Source organism: Heptranchias perlo, chromosome 29 (genome assembly GCF_035084215.1).
Source record: "Heptranchias perlo isolate sHepPer1 chromosome 29, sHepPer1.hap1, whole genome shotgun sequence".
NCBI classification, from domain to species: domain Eukaryota; kingdom Metazoa; phylum Chordata; class Chondrichthyes; order Hexanchiformes; family Hexanchidae; genus Heptranchias; species Heptranchias perlo.
The window spans coordinates 37,007,257-37,020,517 of record NC_090353.1 but is presented as its reverse complement, the minus strand read 5'-3'; the positions used below and the strand labels follow the sequence as shown (position 1 = coordinate 37,020,517).

The 13,261-nt window shown below is 51.1% G+C and overlaps 1 protein-coding gene across 1 annotated transcript; it reads right to left on the bottom strand.

Annotated features, from left to right (window-relative positions):
- Positions 1 to 2,909: 2,909 nt before the first annotated feature.
- Positions 2,910 to 13,025, bottom strand: rex1bd (required for excision 1-B domain containing). Its single transcript, XM_067968569.1, has 5 exons — positions 12,917 to 13,025; positions 12,153 to 12,235; positions 10,951 to 11,155; positions 6,594 to 6,682; positions 2,910 to 3,460 (listed from the first exon to the last, which is right to left on the bottom strand). The coding sequence occupies exons 1-5, from the start codon at positions 12,917 to 12,919 to the stop codon at positions 3,379 to 3,381; spliced, it is 462 nt and encodes a 153-aa protein (XP_067824670.1). The 5' UTR covers positions 12,920 to 13,025; the 3' UTR covers positions 2,910 to 3,378.
- Between the last annotated feature and the right edge of the window lie 236 nt (positions 13,026 to 13,261).

Below are 13,261 nucleotides of genomic sequence, written 5' to 3'. Positions count from 1 at the left end.
TTGAGGCTCTTAGTCCGTCTCTCGCGCTCTCGATTTCTGGGTCTGTCTGAACCTGTACCTTCCTCTCTCATTCTGTCTCCTTCTTTGTCTGTTTCTCTTGCATTTTCTGTTCCTCTGTCTGTTTCTCGTTCCCATTCTCTCTGTTTCTCTCTCCCATTCTCTGTGCGTCTCCCTCTCCATCTCTTCTATCTGGCTTACTTTGTTCATTTCTCTGAAATCAGTCCGTCTCCAATAATAAAGAAGGAAGTTAGCTCTGAATCCTGCTAAAAGCCGCTTCTAACTCAGTACATCCTGGTGTGGGGAACAGAAATGCTGGATCCACCCAGGAGGGGAGGGAGCTCATAATCAGCGATAGGGGCAGCACCAGGAAACGGATACAACAGTTGACACTGAAGCTTTCTGAAGGGGTAAATGTGCACACGGAGTCTTCTGGCAGCATCTCAACTCATCCACAATAATCACACCTCGCTGTAGTCTGGTATCAGTCGGCATTCCCTGGGAATTCCCTGACCTACATCGGCTCCCGGTCCGGCGACGCCTCAATTTTAAAATTCCCACCTTTGTTTTCAAATCCCTCCATGGCCCTCGCCCCCCTCCCTATCTCTCTAACCTCCTCCAGCCCCTACAACCCTCCGAGATCTCTGCGCTCCTCCAATTCTGGCCTCTTGCGCATCCCCGATTTCCATCACCCCACTATTGGCGGCCGGTGCCTTCAGCTGCCTCGGCCCTAAGTTCTGGAATTCCCTCCCTAAACCTCTCCGCCTCTCTCCCCTCCTTTAATAAACTCCTTAAAACCTACCTCTTTAACCAAGCTTTTGGTCACCTGTCCCAATATCTCATGTGGCTCGGTGTCACATGATAAATCGCTCCTGTGAAGCACCTTGGGGCATTTTACTACGTTAAAGGCGCTATATAAATGCAGATCATTGTTGTTGTTGAACTGTCCAAAATCTCAGCAGAATAAAGCACCCAAAACTCCAAGGATGAACAAGACACAGGAAGTATCAGAAATCCCAGCCACTACGAGGAACAACGTCTTCGCATCTCAGCACAGAAAGCAATTTAACCAAAATATTCGGCACTTTCAAATAAACCAAAAATAAAAGCCATCAAATGTTAAGATTTTTTTTTGAGACGAATAGCAGGGGCTGTTCACGGGATTATCAAAACTCAGACTCACGATGGCTCAGTGGGTATCTCGCATCACCAGATGTGGCGCTGAGTTAGCTGATGCCAGCCCTGGGTTGTGTGGGGGCATTGCCATCACTCCTGAGTTAACGGCACTGGGGGGGAGGAAATCAGCCACGGTTCCTGCCCCAGTCATCATCCAGCAAACCCCCCTTTGCTGGAAAATACCCGTGTGAGAATACTGAGTGACGGCAGGATCGGGTTCAGCTGCAATGCCTCATGCAGTTGAATAGCCTGACCCACACTCGAGTCTAGGCTCAGGTACAAAGAATGGTCGCCTGGGTACTGGACGGTGACCTGTGTCTGTGGGCAGACCCGACCGAGAATCAACACCTTCAGGGCAGAAAAGGAGAAAATCAGAAGGGCCAGAGAATGATACCGGGGCCTAGAGGGTTAAATTATGAGGACAGGTTGCATAAATTTGGCTTGTACTCCCTTGAGTTTAGCAGGTTGAGGGGTGATCTGATCGAGGTGTTTAAAATGATAAAAGGATTTGATCGGGTAGTTACAGAGAAATTATTTCCTCCGGTGGGGGGAGTTCAGAACAAGGGGGAATAACCTTAAAATTAGAACCGGGCCGTTCAGGGGTGATGTCAGGAAGCACTTCTTCACACAAAGGGGAGTGGAAATCTGGAACTCTCTCCCCCAAAAGGCTGTGGATACTGGAGGTTAGTTGGAGCTTTTTAGGCGGAAAACGATAGATTTTCGTTGGGTATCAAGTGCTATGGAGCAAAGGAGGGTAAATGGAGTTAAGATTACAGGTTAGTCAAGATCTAATAAATGGCAGAACCGGCTCAACGGGCTGAATGGCCTCCTCCTGCTCCTAATGCTCCCGGAGGGAGGAAATAACTTTTAAAAAACCGACTCAGCCACTGAAGCCTGGGTTTGTGAGGGCACTGGGAAATGCAGATAATCAATTTGACAGAGTGATGTGTCAGGAGATTGTGAGGAGTATTCAAGGTCACAACCAGCTGCGAGCAATCAGTCTGTGACCGGCCGGTCAGTCCGTGACTGGCTATAACAATCGGTCAGTCTGTGACCGGCCGCAACGGTCGGTCAGTCTGTGACCGACCGTAACAATGGTCAGTCTGTAACTGGCTGACTTTGCCCCTCCTAGCCCAGTGACGCTGAAGGGGAATGAGGGCAGTAACGGTACCGATTAGGAACAAGCTTGGCTCTGAGTAATTTAGTCCCAGTCACATGCTATGTAACGTCCACTCTTGTGTTTAGAGTTAAGGATCTGTTTCAGGTCGTGGGTTCGAGCCCCACTCCAGAGATTTGAGCCCATTAATCCAGCCCGACACTCCCAGTACAGTACTGAGGGAATGTTGCTCTGTTCGAGGTGCAGTCTTTCAGATGAGATGTTAACCGAGGCCCCTCTGCCCCCTTGGGTGAATGCACGAGATCCCACAACACTAATGGAAGAAGAGCTGGGGAGTTCTCCCCTGTGCCCTAGGCCAATATTTATCCCTCAACTAACGTCACTAAAAACAGATCAATTGGCCATTCATCTCACTGCAGTTTGCGGGATCTTGCTGTGTGCAAAATGGCTGCTGTGTTTGCCTACAGAAGAACAGATACTGCACTTCGAACTATTTGACTGCAGGGGAAGCGCTTTGGGATGTTGCTGAGCGATGTAATGAATGTAAGTCTGTCCTTCTGCACAGGGGATTTGCGTTTCGGATAAACATGGGCTAATGCCATGTCACAGTTTAAAATACTTGGCAGGTAGAATGATCATTTATTCGTCTAAAGAATTTACACAATGCGTGAATGGTTTGTGCAGGTCAGCAGACACTTTGTTCAGTGATTCTATCTAAGGTTAGGGTCCCAAGGGAGTCTGTGCTGAAACTGCTGGGCTCGGGACACAAGGAGCAAATTGGGTCCTCTCGAAAAAGGGAACGTCACCCCAGGCACCTTCTCCCAGAAACGGGTCTCTGTCTTGTCTTTCGTGTACTCCTCGGGAGAAGGGAATTGTCTGGACCGGTTCCTGACAACGTGGAGCTCCCACCGAGTGGCGAAGAGGTACGAAAACGGCAGAAAGGGCCAGCCACGGGTCTGTGGGACAGGGAGACATTCCACACACGCAGGAAGGAGAAGCAGGGCGAGGTGACGCTGAGATCCAATCTGACGCACAAACCCAGCAGGAGCGGCCTGGATGATCTTCATCCCTCGCAATCACCGACCGCTCTATCCACTTCCTTCGATCTCCTCGGAATCGTATTTGAAGTCCTGAAGAATCTCGTTGATTGCCTCGATGGTTTTGTTGATTCTGGAGAAAATTATAAACACTTTGTAAACGCGGACTGGCTGCCCAGAGATAAGCCTCTCCCCAATCACCCTTCTGACCGCCTCGTCGAAGCAGCCATACTTCACGTGCTCGTCCACACGGCGTGCAAAGGCAAGCTATTCGGCCGTGGAGGGCATCACAGCCAAGCCCAATCCTGTTCTTGCCCAGTTTCCAGACACACACACTGTCCAGCGAGGAGGGGGGGGGGGTCACTGGATGGTGATCACAAGCAGAAACTCTGGCTGATTTCCCCCCTCAGCCCAGGACTGCTGAGGGTAGTTACGTCCAAGCACACCTATGTCAGCAGAGACCGGGATATAGATCCTGGGATTTAGCTGTGGGACATGGCTCGGAATCACTGGTCAGCTAAGGTGACAGTTTGAATTGTGAAGAGCTTTTTGTCCTGGGATAGTTAAGATTATAAATGGAAGGTCCGATTTGACCTTTAGGTCCTCACACACCCATCGGCCAGCAGGAGTCACCGGGTAACGATCACAAGGAGGATCCCAGGCTGATTTCTCCCTGACTAGACCGGGGCACTGAGAAGGGACAGGGAGAGTAACAGAACTTATTCAGTAACAAGCTCAACTTTGAGTAATTTAGATGTGGAGATGCCGGTGATGGACTGGGGTTGACAATTGTAAACAATTTTACAACACCAAGTTATAGTCCAGCAATTTTATTTTAAATTCACAAGCTTTCAGAGGTTACCTCCTTCCTCAGGTGAACGATGTGGAAATGAAATCCTCGAAATGAAATCGCATTTATAATTCACAGAACAATGCTTGGTGATTACAGACAGTTTTTTCAACTGCCCGTTGCCAAGGCAATCAGTGTGCAGACAGACAGGTGTTACCTGCCAGGTCTCAGAATATACAGGAACGCACGCCAAACAAACACAACTTGCATTTATATAGCACCTTTAATGTAGTAAAACGTCCCGAGGCGCTTCACAGGAGCGATTATCAAACAAAATTTGACACCGAGCCACATAAGGAGATATTAGGACAGGTGACCAAAAGTTTGGTCAAAGAGGGAGGTTTTAAGGAGCGTCTTAAAGGAGGAGAGAGAGGCGGAGAGGTTTAGGAAGGGAATTCCAGAGCTTAGGGCCTAGGCAGCTGAAGGCACGGCCGCCAATGGTGGAACAAAGAAAATCGGGGATGCGCAAGAGGCCAGAATTGGAGGAGTGCAGAGATCTGGGAGGGTTGTAGGGCTGGAGGCCGGTTAGGATTGCTGAATCACAGCCTACAGGATGGCTCCGGGGGGACATCGGCAGCAGAAGCGGACTGTTAATCTACTCAAGACGCAGGGGACCCTCCCACCCCCCGACAGAGTGAGTACAACCGGGGGGTGCAAAACGACAATACGTTTAAGATGGGGCTACGCACGTCAGTGGTGAAGCAGGAGAGACAGGGCGTACACACGAGTATCTGTGACAAGAAACAGACTCTGCTACGGAACTACAAAGTGTAATTAAACTGCGGCAGATCTGGCACAGCACTCACCCTACATCCTCACCACTACATAGAATTACATAAACTTTACAGCTCAGAAACAGGCCATTCGGCCCAACAGGTCCATGCTGGTGTTTATGCTCCACACGAGCCTCCTCCCTCCCTACTTCATCTCACCCTATCCCATATCCTTCTATTCCTTTCTCCCTCATGTGTTTATCCAGCTTCCCCTTAAATGTATCTTTGCTATTCGCCTCAACCACTCCTTGTGGGAGCGAGTTCCACATTCTCACCACTCTCTGGGTAAAGAAGTTTCTCCTGAATTCCCCATTGGATTTATTGGTGACTATCTTATATTGATGACCTCTAGTTCTGGTCTCCCCCACAAATGGAAACATCTTCTCTACATCGACCCCATCGAACCCTTTCTTAAGAGTATCAGCTGTGTCTCAGTGGGGAGCACTCTCGCCCCTGGGTGAGAGGTCGTGGGTTCAATCGCCCGTTACACTATCTTCAGCACAAAATCTAGGCGGACAGTGCAGTGTTGGGGGAGCGCTGCACTGTCGAGGGGCAGTGCTGAGGGAGTGCTGCACTGTCAGAGGGGCAGTGCTGAGGGAGTGCTGCACTGTCAGAGGGGCAGTGCTGAGGGAGTGCTGCACTGTCGAGGGTCAGTGCTGAGGGAGTGCTGCACTGTCGAGGGGCAGTGCTGAGGGAGTGCTGCACTGTCAGAGGGGCAGTGCTGAGGGAGCGCTGCACTGTCGAGGGGCAGTGCTGAGGGAGTGCTGCACTGTCAGAGGGGCAGTGCTGAGGGAGTGCTGCACTGTCGAGGGTCAGTGCTGAGGGAGTGCTGCACTGTCGAGGGTCAGTGCTGAGGGAGTGCTGCACTGTCGAGGGTCAGTGCTGAGGGAGTGCTGCACTGTCGAGGATCAGTGCTGAGGGAGTGCTGCACTGTCGAGGGTCAGTGCTGAGGGAGTGCTGCACTGTCAGAGGGGCAGTGCTGAGGGAGTGCTGCACTGTCGAGGGGCAGTGCTGAGGGAGTGCTGCACTGTCAGAGGGGCAGTGCTGAGGGAGTGCTGCACTGTTGGAGGTGCTGTCTTTCGGATGAGACGTTAAACCGAGGCCCCGTCTCAGGTGGACATAAAAGATCCCATGGCCACTACTGGAAGAAGAGCAGGGGAGTTCTCGACGGTGTCCTGCGGCCAATATTCATCCCTCAACCAACATCACTAAAAATCAGATGATCTGGTCAGTATCACATTGCTGTTTGTGGGATCTTGCTGTGCACAAATTCGCTGTCGCATTTCCTACACTTCAACAGTGACTACACTTCAAAAGTATTTCACTGGTTGTAAAGCGCTTTGGGACGTCCTGAGGTTGTGAAAGGCGCTGTGTAAATGCAAGTTCTTTCTTTCTTTCTATAATTCTAAAGACCTCTATTAGGCCTTCCTGAGCACCAGCCTGTTCAGCTTTTCCTGATCGTTATAACCAACGGCTTTGCGGAACACGCTGGGCAGTAAACCCTTCCTCTGAGCCCCCCTCCCCCCCCAGGAGGTTGCGGTCTCCGCCGCCCCTGGTGAGAGTGTAGGGACAGGAGCCCCCGGTGAGACACGGGCAGTGCGATGGACCTGGGGACAGCTACACCGAGATGGCAATGCTCCTACCTGTGCTTCAGCTCCCGGGCCACCTCCTGATTGGTCTCGTTGCCTGGATGGTCCAGCACATTCTGTTTGGCCAGCTGCAGCTGAGCTGTCTGGAGGGCAAGAAAAGGACTTTATCAGTAACATCGAAACATAGAAAATAGGGGCAAGAGTAGGCCATTCGGCCCTTCAGGCCTGCTCCGCCATTCAAAATGATCATGGCTGATCGTCTAACTCAGTACCCTGTTCCTGCTTTTTCTTCATATCCCTTGATCCCTTTAGCATTAAGAAATATATCTATCTCCTTCTTGAATACATCTAATGACTTGGCCTCCACTGCCTTCTGTGGTAGAGAATTCCACAGGTTCACCACCCTCTGAAAGAAGAAATTTCTACTCATCTCGGTTCTAAATGGCGTACCCCGTATCCTGAGACTGTGACCCCTGGTTCTGGACTCCCCAGCCATCGGGAACATCCTCCCTGCATCTGGTCTGTCTAGTCCTGTTAGAATTTTATATGTTTCGATGAGATCATCTCTCATTCTTCTAAACTCTAGTGAATATAGGCCTAGTCGACCCAATCTCTCCTCATACGTCAGTCCTGCCATCCCGGGAATCAGTCTGGTAAACCTTTGTTGCACTCCCTCCATGGCAAGGACATCCTTCCTCAGATAAGGAGACCAAAACTGCACATAATACTCCAGATGTGGTTTCACCAAGGCCCTGTATAACTGCAGTAAGACATCCCTGCTCCTGTACTCAAATCCTCTTGCAATGAAGGCCAACATACCATTCACCTTCCTAACTGATTGCTGCACCTGAACGCTCGCTTTCAGTGACTGGTGTACAAGGACACCCAGGTCTCGTTGCACCTCCCCTTTTCCCAATCTATCACCATTCAGATAATACTCTGCCTTTCTGTTTTTACAACCAAAGTGGATAACCTCACATTTATCCACGTTATACTGCATCTGCCATGTTCTTGCCCACTCACCCAAATTGTCTAAATCACACCAGACACGACAAAGGCAAACCAAGCCCAGTTGACCCTGCAAGGTCCTCCTCACTAACATCTGGGGACTTGTGCCAAAATTGGGAGAGCTGTCCCACAGACTAGTCAAGCAACAGCCTGACATAGCCATACTCACAGAATCATATCTTTCAGCCAACGTCCCAGACTCTTCCATCACCATCCCTGGGTATGTCCTGTCCCACCGGCAGGACAGACCGACCAGAGGTGGCGGTACAGAGATATACAGGCAGGAGGGAGTGGCCCTGGGAGTCCTCAACATTGACTCTGGACCCCATGAAATCTCATGGCATCAGGTCAAACATGGGCAAGGAAACCTCCTGATGATTACCACCTACCGCCCTCCCTCAGCTGATGAATCAGTCCTCCTCCATGTTGAACACCACTTGGAGGAAGCACTGAGGGTAGTAAGGGCACAAAATGTACTCTGGGTGGGGGACTTCAATGTCCATCACCAAGAGTGGCTCGGTAGCACCACTACTGACCGAGCTGGCCGAGTCCTGAAGGACATAGCTGCTAGACTGGGCCTGCGGCAGGTGGTGAGCGAACCAACACGAGGGAAAAACTGACTTGACCTCGTCCTCACCAATCTACCTGTCGCAGATGCATCTGTCCATGACAGTATTGGTAGGAGTGACCACCGCACAGTCCTCGTGGAGATGAAGTCCCGTCTTCGCACTGAGGACACCATCCAACGTGTTGTGTGGCACTATCACCGTGCTAAATGGGATAGATTCAGAACCGATCTAGCAGCTCAAAACTGGGCATCCATGAGGCAATGTGGGCCATCAGCAGCAGCAGAATTGTATTCCAGCACAATCTGTAACCTCATGGCCCGGCATATTCCTCACTCTACTATTACCAACAAGCCAGGGGATCAACCCTGGTTCAATGAGGAGTGTAGAAGAGCATGCCAGGAGCTGCACCAGGCATACCTAAAAATGAGGTGCCAACCTGGTGAAGCTACAACTCAGGACTACATGCATGCTAAACAGCGGAAGCAACATGCTATAGACAGAGCTAAGCGATTCCACAACCAATGGATCAGATCAAAGCTCTGCAGTTCTGCCACATCCAGTCGTGAATGGTGGTGGACAATTAAGCAACTAACGGGAGGAGGAGGCTCTGTGAACATCCCCATTCTCAATGATGGCGGAGTCCAGCACGTGAGTGCAAAAGACAAGGCTGAAGCGTTTGCAACCATCTTCAGCCAGAAGTGCCGAGTGGATGATCCATCTCAGCCTCCTCCCGATATCCCCACCATCACAGAAGCCAGTCTTCAGCCAATTCGATTCACTCCACGTGATATCAAGAAACGGCTGAGTGCACTGGATACAGCAAAGGCTATGGGCCCCGACAACATCCCAGCTGTAGTTCTGAAGACTTATGCTCCAGAACAAGCTGCGCCTCTAGCCAAGCTGTTCCAGTACAGCTACAACACTGGCATCTACCCGACAATGTGGAAAATTGCCCTGTCCACAAAAAGCAGGACAAATCCAATCCGGCCAATTACCGCCTCATCAGTCTACTCTCAATCATAAGCAAAGTGATGGAAGGTGTCGTCAACAGTGCTATCAAGCAGCACTTACTCACCAATAGCCTGCTCACTGTGTTTAGCTTACGACACTTCTCAGTGTAGAAGGAGCTTTACTCTGTATCTAACCCGTGCTGTACCTGCCCTGGGAGTGTTTGATGGGACAGTGTAGAGGGAGCTTTATTCTGTATCTAACCCTGTACCTGCCCTGGGAGTGTTTAAGAACATAAGAACATAAGAAATAGGAGCAGGAGTAGGCCAATCGGCCCCTCGAGCCTGCTCCGCCATTCAATAAGATCATGGCTGATCTGATCCTAACCTCAAATCTAAATTCATGTCCAATTTCCTGCCCGCTCCCCGTAACCCCTAATTCCCTTTACTTCTAGGAAACTGTCGATTTCTGTTTTAAATTTATTTAATGATGTAGCTTCCACAGCTTCCTGGGGCAGCAAATTCCACAGACCTACTACCCTCTGAGTGAAGAAGTTTCTCCTCATCTCAGTTTTGAAAGAGCAGCCCCTTATTCTAAGATTATGCCCCCTAGTTCTAGTTTCACCCATCCTTGGGAACATCCTTACCGCATCCACCCGATCAAGCCCCTTCACAATCTTATATGTTTCAATAAGATCGCCTCTCATTCTTCTGAACTCCAATGAGTAGAGTCCCAATCTACTCAACCCTCTGTTTGATGGGACAGTGTAGAGGGAGCTTTACTCTGTATCTAACCCGTGCTATACCTGCCCTGGAAGTGTTTGATGGGACAGTGTAGAGGGAGCTTTACTCTGTATCTAACCCGTGCTTTACCTGCCCTGGAAGTGTTTGATGGGACAGTGACAGGCCAAAACGGAAAGTGTTCCATTCCCCAGCATTAACATCTCTTATCTTAATTACACTAAAATAATAAAAAAAGCCCAGCAGTAGTTCAGCGTAAGGACAGTGACAGACACCCCATGTGGGCAGGGAATCAGTACCAGACATGTACAGATGCCCTTGTGAGATTAGCGAACCAGTTTGGCACTGTGCAGTCATGTCACCAGTCTGGGTGCACACTGTCCTCAGCAACTACAGCCATCACTGCAGGATCCCCTTGTCAAACAGGCAGGCGGACTCACCCCTCCCCATTCTTAGCTGAGATCAGCTAAATCAGCACAGACTAGAGGATGGGACCACTGGAGATGAGTCTGTCTGAGTCTGTGTCGCTTAGTATCTCACTCCGCACTTCACTGACCAACTGGCAGTCAGCACATTAGATAAAGAACCATAGAATCATACAGCACAGAAAGAGGCCATTTGGCCCATCGTGCCTTTGCCAGCTCTTTGAAAGGGCTATCCAATTAGTCCCACTCCCCTGCTCTTTCCCCATAGCCCTGCAAATGTCTCCTTTTCAAGTATTTATCCAATTCCCTTTTGAAAGTTATTATTGAATCTGCTTCCACCGCCCTTTCAGGCAGTGAATTCCAGATCATCACAACTCACTGTGTAAAAAAATTCTCCTCATCTCCACTCTGGCTCTTTTGCCAATTATCTTAAATCTGTGTCCTCTGGTTACTGACCCTTCTGCCAGTGGAAACAGTTTCTCCTTATTTACTCTATCAAAATCCTTCATGGTTTTCTGTGGTGATTTGGTTTCCAGATGTATAAACTCTCCACTCTCTCTCCAAGTGCCACATCTGGATTACCGGAATTCTCTTTCTGCTCGGTTTCTCCCTATTTACTCAAAGAGGGAGAATATACCAAAACCCCTCATGTGTTCTCTGGTGCTGTGCTTCCAACTGATGCCCCGCTGTACCCCAGTGGCCCCCTTTCCCTGCGTCTTACCAGCTCCAGTTTCTCCCGCTCCCGTTCCTGAACCCTCTCGATGTGTTCCGAGAGGTCGGGCCGATCGTACTCCTCGTGAAACCGGTCCTTGAGCTGAATCACCTCCTTCGAGATGCGGTTAAACGCCTGTGTGATTTCGTGCACGAGCTGTCGGTATTGGATGAAGTCGTAGTTGGGAGCTGAGCGGAGATAGGCCTGGTGTCCCCTGAAACCAGAAAGGTGGAGAAAGGAATTCCTTATTCAATATTATCCAACATTTTTAAACTCCTACTTTCCTTGCGGTACTGAGGCACATAGGTCTAGTTTCAATCACCAGTCTGTGCTGAGTTAGCTGGGCCCAGGAGAGGAAAGGCTGAGGTGTGTCTGGCTGTCGTGTCCTGTCATTTATCAACAAATGGGATGATCAGAGGGACTATTAGTCTGTAACATCAGTTCAGGTTATTTGTGCTAGCAGAACTCACGGTGCATTCCAGGCAGTTATAATGGGAGACTGAGAGAGAGAGATAAAGAGAGGTTAGAGGAATGGGAGAGGTTAGGGGGGGAATGGGGGGGGGGTTAGGGGGGGAATGGGGGGGGGGTTAGGGGGGGAATGGGGGGGGGGTTCGGGGAATGGGAGGGGTTAGGAGATTGAGGGAGAGAGAGTCAGAGAGCGGGATGGATGAGCCCTGGAACTGTAGGAACCAGGATGGTCCTGGGTGAAATCGGACTGAAAGTGGATGCTGGAGCACAGACTGTTGGTCAGGAGACTCTCACTATAAACACAGCTGTCACTGTAAAAAGACTTGTAGTGTTCTGTATGTGTCCAACTTGTTTAATTCCTGTTAATAAATCTGGTTAGTTCGGAGCCCAGCCCAGGGTGGGCGAGGAGTCACTGATAATTCCGGTTTCTGGAGAGGAGTAGAGTACAGTGGGGACCGGTGATCTCAGATTGAGAGTCCTAAAGAGTATGAGGTCTAAAACACTGACCGCAAACCTCAGAGGGGACACAAGGCCCACTTACGGGAAAGTTAGAATGGTTCGTTAAAATGACATTACACTGGTGGCAGTGAGTTGTGTGAGATAGACATCCTCCACAATTAAATATCCTGCTGGCAATAAGTGTCCAGGTTCACATAGGAAGAAGCAAGAAAATTGGAGGATTTAAAAAAAAATAAGCTATATAAATTAACACGTGCGTACATCGGAGGCGTAGATTTACTCACAGGTCGAAGAGCCGATATGCTTCGACACGCTCCTCCTGCAGGGCGTACAGCCTCCGCACCAACGCATTCAGACCACCCGCACTCTGCAACCAATACAAAGCAAATGATGAATACGATGCATTCAGAAAGAACTTAGAATTGTACAGCACAGGAGGAGGTCATTCAGCCCATCACACCCCTGCTGGCTCTTTGAAAGAGCTATCCAATTAGTCCCACTCCCCCCGGCTCTGTGGGAAGGGGGAGTTGGGGGGAGGGGAGGGGGGAGTTGGGGGGAGGGGAGGGGGGAGTTGGGGGGAGGGGAGGGGGAGGGGGGAGGGGGGGAAGGGAAGGGGAGGAAGGGAAGGGGGGGAAGGGAAGGGGAGGAAGGGAAGGGGGGGAAGGGAAGGGGAGGAAGGGGGGGAGGGAAGGGGGAGGGGAGTTGGGGGAAATTAGCCGTGATTCCCCCAACTGATCGCTATCGAGTGACACCTGCTGGAAAGAGTGCGCATGTTCAGGCTCGGCAATGATGCCCCCCATAGACGAATAGTAAGAGCCTCCTCAAGCCGTCCCAGAGCGCCTCGGGGGGAGATCAGGAGACTCGAGCCCTCTCCCCCGAGCTAGGACCCGGGTTCAGTCCCCGGCCTGTGCCGGGTTTGCCGACCTCGGGTAGGGAGCGATAAACCAGCCTGGGAGGGACCCCGGCGGCGGGGTCACTGCGGGCCTGAGTCCTGCTCACTGGCGGCGGAAGGAGGAAGATAATCGGGGCCGGGACAGGCCTCACTCACCATGCTGCCCCCTGAGGGCTACCGGGGCGGAGGGAGGTGAAGCGCCGTCACTTCGCAGCAGTCTGCCGGGGCCCAGCCAGCGGGTCCTCCCGGGACAGCACCGCCCCAGGCCGGGCCCTGTTACTGCACCCACATAAGGTCCTCCCGGGACAGCACCGCCCCAGGCCGGGCAGTGTTACTGCACCCACACAAGGTCCTCCCGGGACAGCACCGCCCCAGGCCGGGCCCTGTTACTGCACCCACACAAGGTCCTCCAGGGACAGCACCGCCCCAGGCCGGGCAGTGTTACTGCACCCACACAAGGTCCTCCCGCGGCAGCACCGCCCCAGGCCGGGCCCTGTTACT